This window comes from Phyllostomus discolor, chromosome 10, assembly GCF_004126475.2.
Source record: "Phyllostomus discolor isolate MPI-MPIP mPhyDis1 chromosome 10, mPhyDis1.pri.v3, whole genome shotgun sequence".
Classification (NCBI taxonomy): domain Eukaryota; kingdom Metazoa; phylum Chordata; class Mammalia; order Chiroptera; family Phyllostomidae; genus Phyllostomus; species Phyllostomus discolor.
The window spans coordinates 85,204,350-85,225,392 of NC_040912.2; the positions used below are offsets into that span (position 1 = coordinate 85,204,350).

The following is a 21,043-nucleotide window of genomic DNA, read 5'->3' on the forward strand; positions in this document are numbered from 1 at the left end:
AGATCCTAAAGCGACTGAGGCGTCCTACAGCAATGGTCTCGGGCACAATCATCTCCTCTGTTGTTCTATTCCTAACGCCGCCCACCCAGAGTTCATTTCTCACATTCACTGGGCACAACGGGAAAGCGTGGGCTTCTGACCTGATGGGAGAGGAGGAACCAGCCCTCGCTGCAGCCTGTGGACTAAGAGGCTGCTCTAGGGAATGACCCAGGAAGGATCCCGGCGGCTCTCCCTGCACGTAGAAAGAAACACAACCTTGTTTTGAGTTGAGGCATCAGCGTACAAGAAAGTGCACCTCGATTTCACCAAATGTCTCCCAGGCTATCTGATGGTATTTGTGAAAGAATTTTCCGCCACTTGAGTTTTCATACTGTGTTCTCTGAACGGAGATGATCTCTTTCTCAGATGCCGTATTTATTAAGTATACATGACTTCATCGTTTATTGAAGCAATTAGAAATAAGACTACACGTAACTCGAAGTTTCTGAGCTGGCCGTTAACTGATGGGGCAGAAGCAGTGGGTCGTGGGGATGAGAGAAGTTCGATGTGATTGTTCCTCCTTGGTCTGTTCGCCCTGACACTCTTGTAAGTGCTATGACTGGTTTTGATTTTCTGCAGGTCACCAATTTCTCCTTGATTTTTATCAAAGTTTGGCTTTGTTTCCTGTGCTTTTTATCATATTTTATCCCCAACCCTTTTCTCTGTACATATTTTTAAAGGAATAGAATATTTGTAAATAAAGGTTTTTATCTTATCCAAAGCCAAATCTGGGTAAAGCACTCGTCTTTGTAATATGTAACTACCAAAGAATGAGAAACTTATGTTGGAAACCATTTCACAGGTAGATGGGTGACAATTTAGTAGGCTTGTACTAACAGGCCTTGGCTTTGAGGCCGTCCCACAGGCCCAGAAGCTTATAATGGCCATTCTATGGTATAAAATAATGTTGGTCATTAAGGCATTTGATAACTGTGTCACATTAATAAAGGTAGCCTATAAATGGTTTGTAAGGTTTTTTTATGCCTTATTTTCTTCTTTTCCCTTAATGTTTATGTTATTTTTCAATTGAATAAACCATCATACGGTTTTTTTTCTGTCTCACAGTAGCAATTTTTTCCGTGCAATTTAGTGGGGGTATAGTGCTCCATATTGCCCATTGACATTTTTAAAAACCAATCTTTATTCAAGGTTTTGAGTTAATTTATCTCTTGCCTCTCCCAAGCCGGCCTTGTCCTTTGCAGTAGAGTACAAGGTCAACCCCAATTTGTGGTTTATAAACAGGCAGATTAAGAGTATGCAATGTATAGATGAGAATTTTTGGTCATACTTGTCTTCTTAGCCAATGACAACTACTCCTATTAGGGACTATGATGCCTTCTCTACCACATTCCTACCATGACCCCTGAATGTACCGGGTGGCAGATTATTGGTTTCTCTCCCTCTCTCTTTTGCTGGTCCCCATGGGGCAGGAAGTCACCAAAAGAGAAGGTAGCTGCATAGACACTGACAGATGTGGAAGATACTGGGTCTATTTTCAATGTGCATGGTGCTTTCTGTTGTTTTTTTTTTTTTTTAGACCAACCTTTTCCATGCTTCTCACTACAAAGTACTTGTGAACACACAGAAAGAGGGAGAGATTAGTGGTATAACAAAGAAAGAACTTTTAGGGCCAAATGCCTGAATATGGATGGATAGAGGTAGGGGATCAGGGAGAAGTTTTAAAGAAAGAGTTTCAAAGTTCAAGTCTGGGAGAATCCTGGTACCATTAACACAAATGAGGAGCTTGGAAGGGGGAACATTGTCTTTAAAGGAAAAGACAAATTTAGTTTTTTATTTGACTTAACGTCTCAAGGGGAAGGAGGATTTTTAAATAGGAAATCACGGAAGGGCACTGACAGTAGTGATTTAGTGGGTGGAATGTGGAACGATTCATACCCGTACAAGGCCTGAAGATGGTATAATAAAATGGAATAAACGTTGCTGAGGGGGTCCCTTAAAATAGTCAGGAGGCTATTAAGGACGTGAGGCACACCTTGTGCCCCAGTTCTCAGAGCTGTTATTAAGTTGCTAAACCTTGTTGCTAAACTCAGCTCAAAGCCCAGCGATAAACATCCTGGGACAACAGGGGCTACCTAGACTTCTATGGACCTTCCTTCTTTGTACTTTTGTCCCCTCATTTGCATACTGGAATCAACCAATCCTTGATAAGCTAGCAGCAATCCTTCATTTGCATGAAAGAATGACATTTTGTGGGGTTTGCCTTTATAAACCCCGCCTTCTTTTGTTCTTCTCTCCAGAGTGCAGTTGGATTGCTTCCCGAATCTTCCTTGTTTGGATTTGAATCCTTCAATACTCCAAATAAACTTTTAATTTGTTTTACAGCCTCAAATCTTTACTGGTTAACAATAGTGTTTCAGGAACTCAACATTGGGAAGGGAGGCATACAATGGAGCTAAGTGTCTAGAAATATACCGTGAAAGAACAGAGGACTGTGCAATAAAACCGGCAAGCCTTGTGAAGGGGGTGGGGGGGGGCGCACAAGGCAGGCCTGACAAGCTCAGTGACCCAAAGTAACCCCACAGGATGGTCTGATTACAAATTCTTAACTGGGCATCCCAGGCCTTTGGCAAAGGTCAATCTTTAAGTGACCTCTGTCCATTGCTCTTACAAAGCTAGCATAAAATACATTTGAAATGCCAGAGTATTTCGTTTTCTTGTGCCTCGAAGACACAATAGAAGACACAATCGTCAGCACCACAGTGAGACCACAGAAGTCCTCATAGTTATCTTGTTCCCCACAACCATCTCTATGTGCTGTGTCAATTATTATTATTCTGTGCCCTTCGATGTAAAAGCAGTTTCTCCATTTGTCTTGTATCCAAGCCTAGAGATTTCCTGCTCCCCCGTCCCCACTTTCTTCCACTTTCTTAATGTACCATTAATGAATTTCATGCACCTTCCTTACATCTTCTTTGATTCTAATGCATAAAATAAACTGCAAAACTGCCATTCTACGGAGTATGTCACATCTTGTTCCCCAGCATATGTCATCAGTTTAGCTCAATAAACTTGTAAAACTTTTCTACAGGTTTGGGACGTTCTATGTCAATAATACCAACTATTAAGTCAGACTTTTAAGTGGGTCAAGTTGTAACAAGGAAACCATGTTAAGCAGTTCATAGTTTTTCTTTTCAAGGGCAAAGGTGGACATCGAAGGGTTTTAAGTTGGGTCCTGAGGAAACTTGCATGTGTTAGAATGATCTGGAGGGTACCTTCCTTTTCTAGAAACCAGACAGTGCAAGGACCAGGATAAGGGGACGACCCCCTCTGGCCTTTATTCTGCAATCGGTGGGGCTCCAGACTCCTCTTCACTACCAGGGCCAAGGTTAGGGTGAAGGAGGCAAAATTTAAGGGGCACCAAAGATTCAGCCATCCAGGTTAGTGATACTTTCGTGCAATATCTTAAAAATATTAAAATTAATAAAAATATCCATGATAAACAATACCAGGCTTTTAAATAAATACAAGATCTGTAAGCTGAAGTTAATTAAAATTATTCAAGATAGCCACTTGGTCAAGAAAAGTTGTCAGACATGACAATTCTTGCAGTTGGAAATAAGTAGATATTGAAAATATTATCAATCAGTGTTTGTGCATTAAAGCCAGGAAAGTAAAATTATAATGAAGTGTTTTTGGTATAAATATTTAAACTTTAAACAATAGTGAGTTTTAATACACCTACTTTTCAAGTATTCAATATTTCTTCAAGTTAAAATTTAATGTTTTGGAATTTAAAAAAAAATACGTAGAAATACGGGGGGGGGGGGGGGGGGAGCATATTTTTTCCAAGTGCCCCAGAATCCAGTACGGCTTGAATCTTGTATTTAATTAAAATACTAATTTTTTGTTCAGCACGAATTTTTTTGCATCAATTTTCGTTTTAAACATCGCATTAAAATATTTGTATTGATTGCCAATTTTTTTGCGACTCCTTACTTTGCATTCTCAGCTCTAGGCCCACTCTCCTTTTCCTAGTTTCTTTACTGCTTTAGGACGTCTGAATCTTTCCAGTTCTCCAGAGGCGGCGCTATCCGCTGTGTCGCCTACCTCGACCCCTCCTGGGCCCGGTCGGGAATTTCGTTTCATTTTAAACTTGAAATCAGCCCCACTCACCGCTTGGCGGCGTTGACTTCTCCGCTCCCGCCGGTGAAAAAGCTCCCGGAACTAACGCGTTAAGGGGGCGGGTTTCCCGCGGCGACGGCGCGGCCGCGTTTCTGCTACGCACGCCACGGACTTTCCGGTTTCTCCCTCTTCTCGCGAGGCTTGCGTCACACCTGCGCCGGTGAGCGACCTCCTGCCTGGGCGCTGTCTGGCTCGTGCATCCGGTGAGGCTAGGAGGACGGCATGAGCTCTGTGCTGGGTGTTCGTGCGGCCCTGCGTGGGTCGGAGGTGGTGCCGTCGGTGTCTGCCCCTTCTCTTGTCACGCGTGGGGAGGACTTCGCGGTTTCCTCTCACATCGCAGCCCGTCTATGTCGTTTGTGGGAGAGCCACTTTGAGAAAGGGTGCCTGCCATCCTGGCGGCGAGGCCGGGGAGCCCAGGAATCTCCTTAGTCTTTGCTAACGGGGATGGAGGCAATAAGTTTTGCAGCAGCAAGCTTCAGATTTAAGTCCCTTGCTGACATTGTAGTGTTTATGGAGCCCTTCCTGTGTGTCAGGAACTGTTTCAGGTGAATTGGATTTGACAGTGATTAAGTCCGACAGAAATCCTTGCCCTCTGGGAGCTTGCCTTTTAGTAAAATTTGAGAAGACAGTGGAATGGAAATGGGAATAACTCACTATAAGAATCTTTTTTGTATCAGTTGGAGAACAAGGGATCAAAAGGATACAGGTGTCAGGTTTTTGTTGGGGACGAATGAGCCCTCATCAGCTGTGCAGGGCTGTCGAGTTGTTACGGTTGGTCATAAGGTGGGTGGTATAAGAGTGAGGAATGCACGTAGGAATTCAGGATTAGTGAATCCGTGCTCCTGCTATGAGAGGTAATATTAATTTATTTCTCTTTTTTTTTTCCTTTCAGAAAAAGACTAAAGATTGGATTGTAGGAAAAAAATAGAAGCAATGTTTCGAAGGCCTGTATTACAGGTAATCGCTTTTCCATGTTAGTGCCGAGGTGGGTTATTATCAGCCTCTGTGGTTCGATTCTTGAGAAATTTGGCTGCAGAGGCAGAAGACCTTTGAGCCCACCCACTTGATGTGTCCTGATTTGACATGGAGGGTCCCGATTTTTGTGCACCCGAAATGAAATGTATTATTCCATAATATTTAAGAGCCCATCTGACTCATTGGCGTACTCAAATTAGTGTATTTCTAGAAGAATCATGATACAGATGACTAGTTAGCAGCTTGATTCTTTAGTATGTTCTGACTCGCATCTTTATCTTCTTATCCACCTTTGGCCCAAAAACATAGCGGTAGGCTTCGATAGCCAACAGTACCCCGGAAATGGGTGTTCATTTGATTGGTGGACATCTGCTGTATACATAAACAGTGCTGCCACTTGGCACATGGGGTTCCTTTGATGTCGCGGTTTAGCTCTGTGAACCCATCGTTGTGCCCGGTGATGTGTACTCATGTCTTAGCAGTAGCCCTGGCACAGAATGCCTTTAAAAAGGGGGCACCAGCGAGTGTCGGGAAAGCAGCAGCCTTGATGGTAGAAGGTGCTGGGTTCTAGGCATGACTTGCCACTTACTTCTTATAGGGTTTGGGCAAGTGACTTAATGTCTCAGAACTTCATTTTCTTTCATCTCTAAAATGGGGATGATTTTGCATAGTTTATTGATTCATTCTCAGGATTAACTGGTGAGAGCAAAGGCCCTCAGTCGGTGTGAGTCTCGGTGGCTGTCATCATCAGTGAGTGCTGCTCTTCCGTGGCAGTGACTGCCTTTTTCTGGCACACGCATTTCGACAGTCACATCTTTGAAATTTTTCAAAGAGCCAAATTTGTCTATCTTAGCCTTTTTCCTTTGGCTCATTGAAAACGTGAGTTTTTCCAGCCTATATTGCATTTTACCTTTTGCGTGCAGCCCAGAAGCACCATAATCAGGAGTGTCACCACACAAGAAACAGGAGCCAACTCTGAGTTCGCTTTCTTGGGCGTGCTCTCTGGTGCCTCCTTTGTACTGGGGTGGCCAAAAAGTTCGTTTGTTTTTTCTGTAAGGTGCCTCTAGTAGCACTTAATTGTCTTTGACTTAATTTGAAACAATGGTGTTGGATTGTATTGTGACAGCTGTCATATCAGCGTGCATTTAAAAAACTTATCAAAGTTGACAAATTCTTGTGCAGCCATTTTCATATTGAAGATAAAATATGCAACATTTCCAGCATATTATCCTTTATTATTTATAGAGAAATAAAAAGCAACTGAAATGCAAAAAAGATTTGTGTAGTGTATGGAGAAGGTGCTATGACTGATCGAATGTGTCAAAAGCATCCTGTGAGCTTTGGACAATGCTTCACAGTCAGGTGGGCCAGTCGAAGTTGATGGTGATCAAATGGAGACATTAATTTAGAGCAATCAGTGTTATACCTCATGGGAAATAGCCAACATATTCAAAATATCCAAATCAATAAAGTGACTGGTGAAAATGAAGAATGTCTTCTATTTTATGAAAATGAAGAATGTCTTCTATTTTATGGAAAAGACTTTTTGGCTAACCCAGTACCTTTGGGCTTCTGTGGTGGGCTGCCCTTAAGTGGTGCTGGGTCCTTCTGGCACCATGCAATTGGACAGCATGAGATGTGTATGTCTTGTCTTCCGTGGATGCAGTGGGAGCAGCTGACTGGATGGTGCCTGAATGTGAGGAGGTCTCCTATTTGTGTTTGCCTATCCCCCAAAATTCCAAAAAAATTATACCCATTTTATTCACTTGTTCCACTTTAGGTGTTTCATCAATTTGTAAGACACGAGTCTGAAACAGTAAGCAGCTTGGTCCTTGAAAGATGTAAGTAGTGGCTAAGTTCCAAGTATGGAGCTTTTGAAGTACGCTGTTTCCGGCAGTGTGCTGGGATACTTTCTCAGACGTGTTGCAGGGGTGCCCTGGTTGGGTTACGATCTGTTAGTCATCGTGCCTCTGGCTCCCGTTGGCCTCTGGCTCATTGACCTCTCGGATCTTGGCTTGCCCCATCAGGCTGCAGGGCCGAGCATAAACTGGGCCCTTCTTTGTTACCAGTCAATTTTTGCTCCCCCTGTTCGCCTTCCTGCCGTAGAATTTCCTTGAGTCATATTTGGTTGTCTGAGTTTTCGAAGGTTATGTGCTGTTTGGCCAGGGGACTGAAAGTTTGTGAAACCTGTTTCATAGAAACATTTTCTTGTATTTGTAAAGATTTTCAGATTTCAGATTAGTTTTTTTTTAATGAGACAGTTTTTTTTTAATATTGTGCTATTTTTAAATTTTTATTTATTTTTTTAGATTTTATTTATTTATTTTTAGAGAGGGAAGGAAGGGAGAGAGAGAGAGAGAGAGAGAAACATCAATGTGCAGTTGCTGGGGGCCATGGCCTGCAACCCAGGCATGTGCCCTAACTGGGAATCGAACCTGCGACACTAGTTTTTTTAAAGGTATTTTAAAGAAGAATTTCAGATAAAGAGCTTAACATTGTTTTGTGGGGCTACTCTAAGAATATTTCCTCCTTTCTTGTCCACCCTCTTCTCCCGGTCTCATTATTTGCCCCTTCAACTGATTTTCCTCTTGTGGACATTTCTTTCGGTCTCATTTTACCTACATGTTGCATTTCAGCTCTGAACCGTGTGCAGTTACTTGGGCGAGTGGGGCAGGACCCCGTCATGAGACAGGCGGAAGGGAAAAACCCGGTCACGATATTCTCTCTAGCCACAAATGAGATGTGGAAGTCAGGAGAAAACGAAACATACCAGATGGGTGAGTGTGAAAGACTGGGTCCGTAATTTTACCAGCAATGAGGAGGCATTATTTCCCTTCAGTTCTCTCACTAGAGAGTAGCTGCTTTCAGAAAGGACCTTTCTTCTCTGGCTTTGCGCTGTTCTCATGGACACAGGGGTGGTGGTTTTGCTGGGCATGTGTCCTTTGGCGTTCCTTTTGTCTGCCGGCCTTTGTGACCCTGTTTCCCGTTCTCGTGATTTAGGTGATGTCAGTCAAAAGACGACGTGGCACAGAATTTCAGTCTTCCGGCCCGGCCTCAGAGATGTGGCGTATCAGTATGTGAAAAAGGGGTAAGTTGAGGCAGGGAGAACCTTGCAACTGCAGTGGTTTAAGATCTGATGAGTATTCCTCACAGAATGTGTAACTCCTTTGTTCCTGAGTACTACTAATTATATGAACTCAAGAGACATTAATTCAGTGGTTAATACTCATGCAGGTGCTGCTTTGTGTGAAAAGGTGTATGGAACCTGGTTTAGGCTTCTGAGAACTGAAAGCTTAGGGAAAGTGGGGTGTGTGCAAACACAGAAGCAGCTGAGACCAGGGGGAGGCGGGAGTACCGGGCGCCCTGGAGCACGTGCAGCACGGGTTTATAGGGGTCCTGCACTGCCACAGCTGGGGTCCCGGTGGTGCCGTGCGTCTGTCTGCTATGTGACGGCCTTGGCACAGATTCCAGGGTGTGTGGAGCCTGACACAGTGAGGTGTTACGGTCATGTTCACATCAGTTATTTTGTAGTTGATATTTTTGTGTAGGCTTCTTAGGTCTCCCTGGAGTGCTTGGGTTGGTTATGTGTAACAAGTGCTTTCTCCAAACCCGCAGGACAGAAGGGCGTGTTTGACAGCAGTTGTAGCCGCAGTTACTGTGTGTCACGAAAAGTAGCTTCAGCGGCGACTGCAGTTTCCGCTTTTCAGTGACTGCATACCTTTTCTGCACGTGTACCTCCCTTGTCCTTTATACACGTGTGTGAACACGTGCGCGCACATGCACACCGGTAGGAAGCGTCAAGGAAAATGTACCTGCAGTTTCACCCGCTGGCGCGTTCTGATTGACTTCCAGGTCAGCCTCCTAACTAGTGCAGAAACAGTCTCAGTGACTCTGAGTGAAACACGCAGCTGTAAACCTCTATTTTGAATTTTAATAACTTAAGCCTCTTGAGAATAACTTTAGGAATTGGAAACTAAGTGGAAGTCAAATCTGTTGGGGGTCCAAAGTCAAGGGTCAAGGGGAACGACACATTGGAGACCAACCCGAGATGTTTGAAGGCTGCAGCCAGGTCACCTTCCACTCTCATGGTCTTGAGGTTGCTTTTCTTTCTTTCTTTCTTTTTTTTTTTTTATTTTAGCTTAAGATTTTGAAAACATTTTTTAAAACTGTTTATCTTCATTGTATTTATTTTCCATTACCGTTTAGTCCACTTATTCCCCCCTTTCCCCAGCAGTCACCACACTGCTGTCCGTGAGTCCTTGTTCCTTTTCGCTCAGTCCTTTCACTCCCTAATTTCCCTGCCCCTCCCTTAGCTGTCATCCTGCTCTCCATCTGTGAGTCTGTCCCCGTTTTCCTTGTTAGTTCGGTTTGTCCATTAGATTCCACACACGAGTGAAATCAAATGGTGTTTGTCTTTCTCTGACTGGCTTATTGCACTTAGTGCAGTGTTCTTCAGGTCCACCTACGCTGTCGCACTGGGTAAAGTTTTCTTGTCTTTATGGTCGAGTAGTATTCTGTTGTGCGAATGTCCCATAATTGTTTTATCTGCTTGTCTGCTCATGGACACTAGGGCCGCTTCCATATCTTGGTGATTGTAAATAACGCTGCAGTTAACATAGGTGCTTATGTTCTTTCAGTTAGTGTTTTGGGTTCCTTCAGATGTATTTCCAGAAGTGGGATTGCTGGGTCGAAAGGCAGATCCATTTTTAATTTTTGAGGCATTTCCACACTGCTTTGCACAGTGGCTGCACCAGCCTGCATTCTCACCAGCAGGGCACAGGGGTTCCCCTCCCTTCACATCCTCACGGGCACTTGGATGATTTATTGATCACAGCCCTTCTGACAGGTGTGAGGTGACAGCTCATTGTGGTTGGTATGCATCTCTCTGATGATTGGTGACATCGAGCATCTTTTCATGTCTGCCGGCCATCTGTGTGTCCTCTTTGGGTATTGAAACTTTCTTGGGACCACCGTCCGTTCAAGGATGAAATCGTTGTCCTTTTTAACTAGATGAGCCAAGTCTGTACACTCCGTTTCAGTACTCATAACCCTGAACTTTGGAAAGTGGTAGCAAAAATGAGCTTAATCTGTGATTGTATATTTCACCCTCAGTGTATCCTCATTACTGCTTCTGATCGGACTCTCTCTTGTAAGGCATATCCGTCTCCAGACTAAAAGCTGTACGTTTTATTTCAGGTCTCGAATTTATGTGGAAGGGAAAGTAGACTACGGTGAATACATGGATAAAAATAATGTGAGGCGGCAAGCAACAACAATCATAGCTGGTAAGAAGAAGCTTGTGGTGACAGCTGTTCTCTCTTCCCCCTTCGTGAGTAGCTCGGCTGTGTCGTAAGTGGCTGCAGCTGGGCTGGGGGTACTGATGCTGGCGGGATCGCGCTGCGGCTCGCAGAGGGGCTCTGCGTGTGGTTGGTGGGCCTGCGCACGTTTACCTGTTCCTTTACGAGATTGCCTCCGTGCTCAGACGGCGTTATTCACAGGCAGTGCTGAGTATGGATTGGACTGTCTGTGCCCGTTCTGACTGCGGAGCCAGCCACGCTGAAACGCAGGGTCTCCGGAGGGCACGGCCTGAAAGGGAGAAGCCTGTGGCGAGGCCGAGTTACCCTGGGGTGAGGGGCGCTGGACGTTGGTGCAGATTTAGTCAGGGAGCCTTTTCGGTACTCACGATGCTTTTGTGTTGAGTTCCTGTTTTTCTCATTAAACAATGTACAAAGTAACCTGGAAAAGATAGGCGCACAGAGTTAAAGAATGTTAAGAAGCTATCCCCTAGAGCAGTTTTCAAACTTGTTTCCGAATTCTACAGGTTTTTTCTATACCCCTTTGGACATCTTTAAGTTGACATTAACATTTTTTCAGTATAAAACTCATACTCTTAAATGTGTTAATGGATCTCAATACCGTAGTAATTTGATAACCTATTGTCATTTTTAAAAAAATCTATGAACAAGCTCTTCAGCATTTGGACATTTTACAGTCAGGTACCATGTAACGACCTTTGGGTCAACGAAGGACCACATGTGGGCAGTGGGGCCATAATATTGTAATGGGGCTGAAAATTTCCTGTTGCCTGGTGACGTGGTAGCCATTGTAACGTCACAGCACAACACATTTCTCACCTGTGTGAGGTGTGCTGGTGTCAACAAGCCTGCACTGCCGGTTGTGTAAAAGCGTAGCACACACAGTTATGTACAGTACGTAATACTTGATAGTGTTAAATGACTGTTACTGGTTTATATATTTACCACGCTGTTATCATTTTAGGGTGTACTCTTTCTACTCATGAAGAAACTTTCCTGTAGAACAGAAAGTGTTACACCCAGCAGCTCTGGGTTGTATCGTTTTTTTCTTGTGCCTGATGTAATGATGTGCACTTGGTACAGTAACAGGCTGTGCAGGCTTGCAGCCCAGGAGCACCAGGCTGCACTACACAGCCTGGTGTGCGGTCGGCTGGGCCACCTGGGTCTGCGTCAGTGCCCTCGGTGGCATCTGCCCTCGGTGGTGTCAGCACAATGCCGGGACCGCCCAGCAAACCATTTCTCAGAACCCATCCCCGCCATCAAGTGGCACGTGACTGCATTGCCTTCTCCCTGAATGTGTCTGTCCATTCTGTGTTCTTCTCCCAAGTGTGTCATAATAAATTGTATAGTTAAGAATCTTTTATTATTTGTCCTGTTATATTGGTAACAAATTACATAAATAGAAATTAAATTTTTTTTCTAATTCTCTGAAAGTAAGGTGCTATGTTACATTTCTTCTTCATTGGGTTATTACAGTTAGTTTTAGTACATAGTTGACCAAAACAACTTTGATATATAAATAGAAAAACTGCCCTGGCTGGTGTGGCTCAGTTGACTGAGTGCCAGCCTGTGAACCAAAAGGTCACTGGTTCGATTCCCAGTTAGGGCATATGCCTGTGTTGTGGGCCAGGTCCCCAGTAGGGGAGGGGGCGTGTGTGTGAGAGCCAACTATACACTGATGTTTCTCTTCCTCTCTTTCTCCCTCCCTTCCCCTTTCTCTAAAAAAGTAAATAAAATCTTTTAAGAAATTATCCAAAAAAAAGAAAAACTAAAATTTAATTGACAGTTCATCTTACAATGAGTTAAACGGTCCTCCCCCATCCCCCCATTCTTGGGTAAAGTGCTAAAATAAGACATTTGTTAATGATTGACATTTCTGTATCTTTTGATATATTTATTTATTTACGAGCATTAAACACTTTACTGTTTCACTGTATACCAAGTGTGTGGGCTGATTTCAGATTATGTGAATTGTTATGAACCTAGCCAAATAGATGCATTTCAGATTATCTGCGAATTTGTGTTTTTCTTGTTACTAGTGTTCACTAGCATGGGTGGTTGAGTAATTAACGTAGGTTTATAGCTCATAGTAAAAATGGATAGGTCTTTAGGGACATTTGAATTGAAAGGAGTAGCGTTTATTTCGTTGATCTCTTTCATGGCCATATTTTTTCCTCCGAAGGGTCATGTCTGTGACTTAGAAACCCCCCCAGCGGGTGGCGCTCTTGCCTTCCCAGTGTCACAGCTCTGATACTCCCTTCTGAAATAACCATTCTGCCTCAGACTATTCTGTTTTTAGATGCATGTAGTTATGAACAAGTAGTCATTATGTAATAGCCATTTTTGAATACTTTCTTAGTTAAAAGAATCTGGGTTTTTTGGAGCTATGCAGGAAGTACTACTTACTTCTTTTCCTTTGCTTGTCCTGAACGAACTCCGTCTGGAACTGACTCCATCTGGGACAGCATTCTGAGAGCCCTTAGATGAAAATGCTCTCTGTAATACTGATTAGTAAAAATTTTCCGAAGAATGAATATGTAAAACTTGATGTTTTGAAATTTAAAAATAAAATGCTTGTATGTGAGCATTCAAACTCCCTCGAAGATGTAAATAAGTCTGTCCTTGCTCCCAAGGCCTTGGGTGGAGCCCTGCCCCTCCTCCACGTCCTGGCATCGGAGGCATCGGAATGCGGGGCCTGGGTCCTCTTCCGCGGGAGGGTGTGCTGCCTGCCCTGGGGGCAGCCGTCTGCGCATTGAAAGCTTCTAAATGTGTGCCTCGCTTGGTAGACAGTTGTTTCTGAGAGGACCTCAGCCCCCTTCCGGGAGGGTGGGAAATGCCCCACCTCCTCTCACGAGGCCGGAGTTGGCTGACGGACGGACAGCCGCAGCCCAGCTCTGAGCTCCGTGGTGCCTGTTGTCTATGCCTCTCGCGAACACCGCAGGGGTGGTTGACTGTTTCGAGGGCCTGTAGACCGTCTTTTCAGTGAATGGCACTGAAGTGTGTGTGTCCTGGAGGGAAAGGATGGAGGGGGTGGCAGCGAGCACTGAAGGTAACGCCTCTGCTCTGGCTTCCTTGCAGACAACATCATCTTCCTGAGCGACCAGACGAAGGAGAAGCCGTAGAGCGATCGTTCTTGCTTGGCCGGCGCTCGGTACAGTCCCTTTTCCCAATCATGCGTAGTCTTTATAGTGCTAAGGACAGGAATTAAAGTATTCTTTTATATAAAACGAGTGGTAACACTTCTCCTTTCCCCTCACTGTCGCTCCCTGTTCCCCTTTTTGTGCCATCGGCCTCGTTAGTTCCGGTCTATATGACGTTCACTAGTTGCTTATTCCTCTAGGGACGGTTTTTGCGCACAAGGTACAAGCAGGGGACTGTCGGGCTTATCTGTGCACGGCAAGGGGATGCGCGTGCTTTGGGAGGAAGACCTCTTGTCCGTGCGCGCCTCTGTTCCAGCGCTGCTCCGGCCACCCGGGGTTTGTCGGGCATCGCCCTGTGCCAGGCGTCCGTCTCGCTGTCGTAGGCACTGACTTCACTGCCTGCCTGCTCTGTGGACTCAAGGGCAAGGGCTTTACCTTCTCCGTGCACTCGCCCTGTAACCCGTGCTGGGCGTGGACGGAGGCTGGGTGAGTCTTGACAGGCATGACCCCTGTGGGATATCCAGCTTCAGCCCAGGTTGAAGGGGGTTGCTGAGCAGGTTGGTGTCTGACCTGAACAGCTTCCAGACTAACCTGCCTTCTTCACATCTTTTGTTTGTGGGCAGTTTCAGTGGTAGCGTTTACGGAGTAAAGTTTGCTAGCAGTAAAGACCTAAACGTTAACGAGGGGTGAAATCCATCCCCTGCAGGTGGTGCCCCCCCGGGCTGCGGTTCTGCGGGTCCCTGTCACGCTCAGCCCCAGTGTCCTCTCTCCTGTTATTCTGGCCCAGAGCTCGCCGGGAGCTTCCCTGGCCAGCCGCGGACGATGCCTCTGCAGGTCAGCGCTGCAGGCACGGCCGTTTTCCCTGTTTCCCCCGCGGTCTGTTGATGCGCGTGTGCACACACCTTTTAGTACCAGATTCCGTTACGGTCTCTGGGTGCCAGGATCCTGTGTGATTTCCTGTACACTTTTGTACATCCTAATTTTTTTAAAGCATTAAAAGTGCGTTATGTTTATAACAAGAACAAATAAACAAAGCTGTTTCCACTTTTGGGAAAAAAGCTTTCCAAGCCAGCCTTGCGGTACTATGTCCTGGAGGCGAACAGGTCATCTTCCTGTGTCCCCCACCACCTGCACCTTGGCATCTCATGCCCAGACACGGCTCCACCTTGTATTTTCATTCCCCTCGTAATGTGGGGACGGAAACCAGAGCGGCCCTCTGTAAAGACCAGCCCGTATGGGACCTGCTGCTCACTGCCAGCACAGTTTTCAGCCAGTGACCCATTTCTTACATATCACTGGATGATCAATCCAGACGACATCCAGAACACCAAGGTCATGTCTGGCTGTTTGGGGGTCCTTTGTCATTGTCAGCCGGGAAACAGCCTGTCCTTTGCAGCTCAGGAGACACCCGTGGTAGTGTCCCCCGTTCCCCAGAGGTCACGCAGTGCTGTAAGCCAGGGTTGCCTTTACTCCCACTGCCCGTAGCCCCGCCCAGCTCAGCCCAGCACGGCGGCGTCTCAGGGCATTGTGGGTGTTGTCGTGCAGCTGGAGCTCACCGATGCACCACGGGCAGGACCACCTCACTTGGTGTTCCTCCGGGGTTTGCACTGTGTGCGTGTGGACTGTGGAGCAACAGCAGGCAGACTGGCAGTGAGAGATGATCGTAGGTGACTGCTTGTACAGGAACCTCTTACAGCGACCATATCCATGTCTGGCGTTGTTCGTGTGCGTACTGCATGCCGAGCACGGGCTCAGTGCTCTTTATCATCGTCTCATTTCTTCTTGGCCCTGCGAAGAAGGTAGGGTTATCTCCATTCTCCCTGTGAGGGGGAAGCACGCTGAGTAGAGGTTAAGTAGCAGTAAAGTCATGCAGCTTGGAAGAGGCAACCTTGAGTTCACAGTCAGGTGTGTGAGTTTGCATTTTGCTTCCTGCCCACTGCCTGCCTCCGGCCACCCTCCCACTCCCATTGCCCCCGGTGTCCGGACCCCCCGCTGCTCACCTGTGCCGGCACCCCATGCAGGGTGCTTCCGAACCTCACTGGGACTTGGATACATAATTGGTGGGGGGAGGAGCACACCTGAGGGAGAATGCCCCCACCTCCTTATTCCCTCTGATTTTATTCTGATAACTTACAGGAAAGTAAGTCATAATTTCTGTACCAGGTTATCACGGCATCCTCTTCTGCTTTTTAATCAAGCGGTGTCTCTGCTGGTTAAAATGAGGCTGGGGGTCTGCCCCTCACTGTCTTTCCTACTGAGAGATGACGTCGTCAGGAAGGTGGTTCTAGAATTTGTCAGGCTCCCTTAAGTCTGAGAGTGGGCGGGCGTCACCCACCAGTGGGTCCCCTCACTGCTGTCACTGCCTCTGCACCGGTCCCACCGGGACGGGGTGCGGCTCCTCTTGCCGCAGGAATCAGGCAGCCCCAGGGACAGCGTTTCTCTCTCTGCCTCTCCTCTTCATCCTTTCGTTCTCCTGTGCTTTTGACCTCGGGGCCTTTTTGGCCATAAAGTAGTACACGGTGACATTGTGCAGTTCTTCTGCCACGCCTGTCGTTGGAAAAGCGGTGGTCCGTTGTACTAGTCCGGTGAAGGCCATCCAGTCAGAAAGCCTGGGTTTGAACCCCTGCTTCCTCCACCAGCCGAGTGGCCTCTGGTGAGTGTCTTAAGTCTCCCTGCCTTGGATTTGGGTTGTTTTCCTGTAGATAAAACAAAGGCAGCAGTGGTGCCTACTTTATAGGCCTGCTGTGGTGAGCACGAGAAATGACAGGTGTGGCTTACTCAGCACGCAGTGACTGGGTCAGGGGCTCAGCACACGCTGGCTCTTGTTCCCGCCCAGTTATCTCAGTCAAGGCCTGTGACTCTTTCAGTCACTGAGCCAGTGTCATCGAGTCCCGTGGACACTAGAATGTGAGAGCATAAGCATATTAACTTGAATGTGTTGTACTTGACCTTGTTGTTTCTAATACCCATGGGTTACTGAGTATGTATTCCTCTTGGGACGTGTTTTTCTTTTGTTTGTTTTTAATCTTCCGTGACTTTTTACAACTAACCTGGCGTCTTCGTACGCGCAGAAGTTAGTTGGCCACCTGCTGTGTGCCGTGCACCGAACAGGCCTGGGTGTATGGGGGTGAATGCACAGCAGTCCTGCATCGAAGGAGCTCTCATCTAGGAAGATGGGGGTGGGTGGGACGATAAACGGGAGCCTGTGCAGCTCACTGTGACACGGTAGAATGCAGCCCTGTGCGGGCACAGAGGGGAATAGTTAGGTTCGTTTTTAGCAGAAGAAACAGCATGAACAGTGGTCAGAAACTTAAAAACGTCAAAGCAGTGAAAGATAAAGCGGTGGACAGTGGGCGGGGATAGATCAGAACGGGCCTGGGAAGCTTGCAGAGGGCCGTGGCAGTGGGGAGCCCCGGAAGGTTTTAGGAGGAGACAGCCCACCAGAAGTGGGCTTCAGAAAGAACAATGTGGACAGGTGGAGGGCCGAAGGGAAGAGCTTGGAGGCAGTTAGGGAGCTGCTGGAAGGCCTAGAAAGGTAAGTAGACTGGGGATGTGGGGGGAGGGGAGAGGCATTTGGCATTCACATTGATGCCGTCATTGTGTGTTGGGCTCCTGCTGGGCTCCGGGTTAGGGATAGTAAGAACGTGTACCCACTGCCCAGAATCTCGTAGTGGTGCTAAGAGAAAAGGCAGTTTTAAGGTAATTCTGAAGCTCCTGGCGTGGGCAGATGTGTGGGTAGTGGCACTTTGTTTCTGAAACTAAGGACTGTGGGTGCGGGAGCAGATTTGAGAAGGGGGCCGGCGATGGGTTTACTTTGGACGTAGATGATCAGGTTAAGCTTCCGTTTGCCAGGGTGATGACTGGTGAGTCTGGAGCTCAGCAGAGAAGTTGAGATGAGTGGCTTTTTGCTTTTCTTCTGCCAAGCACATTGTAAACAGATTTTGTGAAGTAACTTTCAAAAGTTGCCTAGCTTCCAGCTTTCTGTTGTGGAAAACTACAATGGGGGAAAGCCTTGCAGTTTTACAGCCTACCCGGGATTTGTTTTAACCCGGCTTGGTGAGGTGACAGACGTGGAGACAGCTGCCTTCGAGAGAGAAGTTTCTTTCTTACTGTTCCTGAGAGGTGGGGCCACACCACCCCTTGTAGGACCACATGGGTAGGTCAGGAGGCAGGAGTGAGGGGGAAGTATGGGTGAGAGCTTTTATTATGGATTTTCATGGGGTGGAAATGGGTGAGACAGGATAGGCAAGCTGAGCAAGAATAGGACCGGACAGTTTGCATTATTTGCAGCAGGCTCCGGGCTGTGCGGGTGGTCCCCAGGTGCCAGGCCCTGGGGTGACTGTGCAGAGGAGCAGTGTCCCGTCCTGTAGAAGCCTGATTACAGGAGGCTAATGGGGGTGTAGACTTAGGATTGGTTGGTTTGCATGGCAAAGGCCCGCTCACGGGCAAGTCATTTACTATTTCTAGGAATTAGCTAAACTTGGGAGGGGACAGTTCCTCCCACAGCCTGTGAGGCCCCGAGATGTCAGTGCATCATGAAATACAGGAAACGTGATTAACATGCTACCCTTATCCATGATCCCTTCTGCATTTACAGAATCCATACGTTACTGGGGGGTGACAGGGTGCACGGCTAAAACACTGCACTTTTACTCTCCTTTGCAGTGGAGGGTGGCTAAGGGGGTACAGGCAGAAGTCATGTGAAGCTTTCAAGGAAGTTCCTTAAATGAGCTAACTCTGTCAGGAGGCTCATGCCTTTTGCTTCTCCAGACCCTCATCTGGCTTTCGTCTGAAGTGTGGACACGGTGATTGGATCTCCGGCAGCCACCGTGAACCCCGAGGTGACCTTCAGGACGGAAGGCCGGAGCCGGGATGGCTGGTGACCGAGGGGCCAGCATGCCAGCCGGATGGACAGTCGACCTCTGGACTTCCCTGGGAGACACAAATAAACCTCGCCCTTGTTTCAGCCACTCTTTTGTTCTCTGTAGTTAAACCCAGTCCTTACGAATTCACACGTTTTATTTAGCCTTTATTTTCATGTATGTGGTCAACTCCTTATTCTTACGCTTTCTCTTAGACGACTTTTCTACTGCAAGTAAAAGTGTGATCTCACCTCTGCTCCCACCGCCCTTCAGGCATTTCACCTGTGTCTCCTTCTGAGTTTGGGAGGGAACTGGGATAGAAAATGTACACAAAAGCTTAGCAGTAGTGTTTAAAAAAGTGAATTTAAGCACATTTTTAAAATCAAGTAAACAGTGTAGTTTTGCTTGTAGTTCCCGGTGAGGACCCGTAACGAACCGCCCCCTACAGTTAACGACAGGAGCACTCAGGTCCCGGACAGCAGTGCTGCCTTGTGCTTCCCCTGCCAGAGTGCTGGCCAGGTCGTTCAGGGTGAGGGGTGAGGACGCGTTCTGTCGCAAAACGACTGGGTCCCACGTGCAACATGGTTTTTATTGCATCATTGCTGTCCTAGCTCAGGCCTTCATAACAAAATACCACAGACTGGCTGGCTTAAACGACAGACATTTATTTTCTCACCATTCTGTAGGTTCCAGTCCTAGATTAGGTGCCAGCATAGTCTCTGTGGTGAGGCTTGTTTCCCAGCTTGGAGGCGACTGCCGTTTTGCTGCGTGCTCACATGACCTCTTTGTGCACGCAGGCAGAGAAAGGGCCTTTAGCACGTGAAGTTTTAAAAAGGATTTCAATTTTTAGAGAAAACGGAAGGGAGGGAGAAAGAAACATCTATGCACGTGCAACACATCGATCAGTTGCCTCTTGTATGTTCACAACTGGGGGCCTGGCCCGTAACCCAGGCACGTGCCCTGACTGGGAATTGAACCAGCGCTCAACCCACTGAGCCACACCGGCCAGGGCCATGTGTGAATTTTGAGGAGATAGTTTAGTCCATGACATTGAGCTTGTGGGAGGAAAGGGACCTCTCCAAGTGATGAGTTTTAAACTAGGAGCTGAAACTAGAGCAGTAAGTGGGAAACACTGGAAAAAAAGGAGGTTTCACACTGACAGGTATTAATTTTGACATTGTGGTCTGGAAACAGGTATGTGTCAAAGGTGTACCTCCAACAGCCTTGAAAGAAGAGAGCATTTAATTCAGGAACAAGGCATGGTGCCTTGTTAAGATTGGAAAGGAAGAAGCAAAGTTACCAGTGCTGTGATTCCACAGAGAACAAAATCTATGAGTAATTAAGCATTGCTGGAAACAAGATCAGTGTAACGAAGGTCAGTGGCAAACAACAGCAAAGAAAACGTAACTTTAAAAAGATGCCATATACAAGAACATCAGAAAGGGAAAGGAGTCTCCAAATGTGTGGTCTCTGGAGAACATTCTAAGACTCTATTGAAGTACATTAGGAGACTAAATGTGTTGGTACACCATGCCATGTGTATCGGGAGTGCCAACAACATAAAGATGTCAGCCTTTCCCAGATTGATGTTATAGGCGGAGCAGAAGGAATAAAAATGCCCAGCAGTGTTCTGGGGGAACTGGTCAAGTTGATTATAAAGATTTACTGATAAGCAAGGACAATTTACTCCTGAAGAGGAAGCATGAGATGGGAAACTTGCTCCCAGTTGGCAAGACTTATTTAAAAAAAAAAAATAAGGCTGTAGTCATAGATGCAGCAATAAACAGGACAGTGGTGTTGAATAGAAGACCCAGAAGCAGACCCTGAGTACATGAAAATGCTACATGATAAAAGTGGCCTTAATGATCACTAGGCAAAGTATGGATTATTAAATAAGTGATGCTAGGAAAATTTCCATACAAAAAGATGAAATTGGGTCTCTACCTTACACCTTGTGCAGAAATGAATTCTTGGTTATCTAAAGACTTGTTTGTGGAAGGCAAAATTCTAACAATTTTGGAAGAAGATACCAGACAATGGTTTTATGACTTGGGGGCATGGAAGTTTTCAAAGAAAAATGTGACCAGGGGACATAGAAAAGAGCGATCAATTGTACTGTTAAAAATGACCTTTGTTGGGAGAAGGGATTAAGAAGGACAAATGGTAGTTACAGAACAGTCACAGGGGTGTAAAGTACAGCATAATGAGTATAGTCAGTAGTAGTCTATGTATGGTGTCAGACGGGTGTGACATTTATTGGGACGAAAACTCATTAAGTTATGTAATGTCTGATCATTGGGATGTACACCTAAAACTAATATTGTATGTGAACTGTATTGAAAATAAAAAGATTAAAAGGAAAAAAATGACCCTCGTTTATCAAAAGTCACCAAGAAGCAAAATGACAAGTCACACAATGAGAAGATATCTTCAGTTACGTAAATGAGAGATCTAGAATATGTAAAGACCTACAGAGCAATACGGAACTAACAGCTTAGTAGAAAAATGGCCAAAGACGTAGAGGCGTTTAGCAGAGAGGTCAATATAAAGGATCCACTTATATATGAAA

General features: G+C 46.2%; 1 protein-coding gene across 3 annotated transcripts; it reads left to right on the forward strand.

The window, feature by feature from the left end:
• The first annotated feature begins 4,335 nt into the window (after positions 1–4,335).
• Positions 4,336–20,374, forward strand: SSBP1 (single stranded DNA binding protein 1). 3 transcript variants are annotated; one of them, XM_028525796.2, is made up of 8 exons: positions 4,336–4,385; positions 5,075–5,139; positions 6,938–6,998; positions 7,794–7,934; positions 8,158–8,245; positions 10,354–10,442; positions 13,551–13,623; positions 18,383–20,374. In XM_028525796.2, exons 2-7 carry the CDS (start codon positions 5,116–5,118, stop codon positions 13,592–13,594), a joined length of 447 nt encoding a protein of 148 aa, XP_028381597.1. In that variant the 5' UTR covers positions 4,336–4,385; positions 5,075–5,115; the 3' UTR covers positions 13,595–13,623; positions 18,383–20,374. The 3 variants fall into 3 exon arrangements, with proteins under 3 accessions (XP_028381597.1, XP_035866861.1, XP_035866860.1); XM_036010968.1 differs by having other exon boundaries at positions 4,367–4,449; positions 18,383–18,825; XM_036010967.1 differs by having other exon boundaries at positions 4,379–4,744; positions 18,383–18,825.
• Positions 20,375–21,043: the final 669 nt, after the last annotated feature.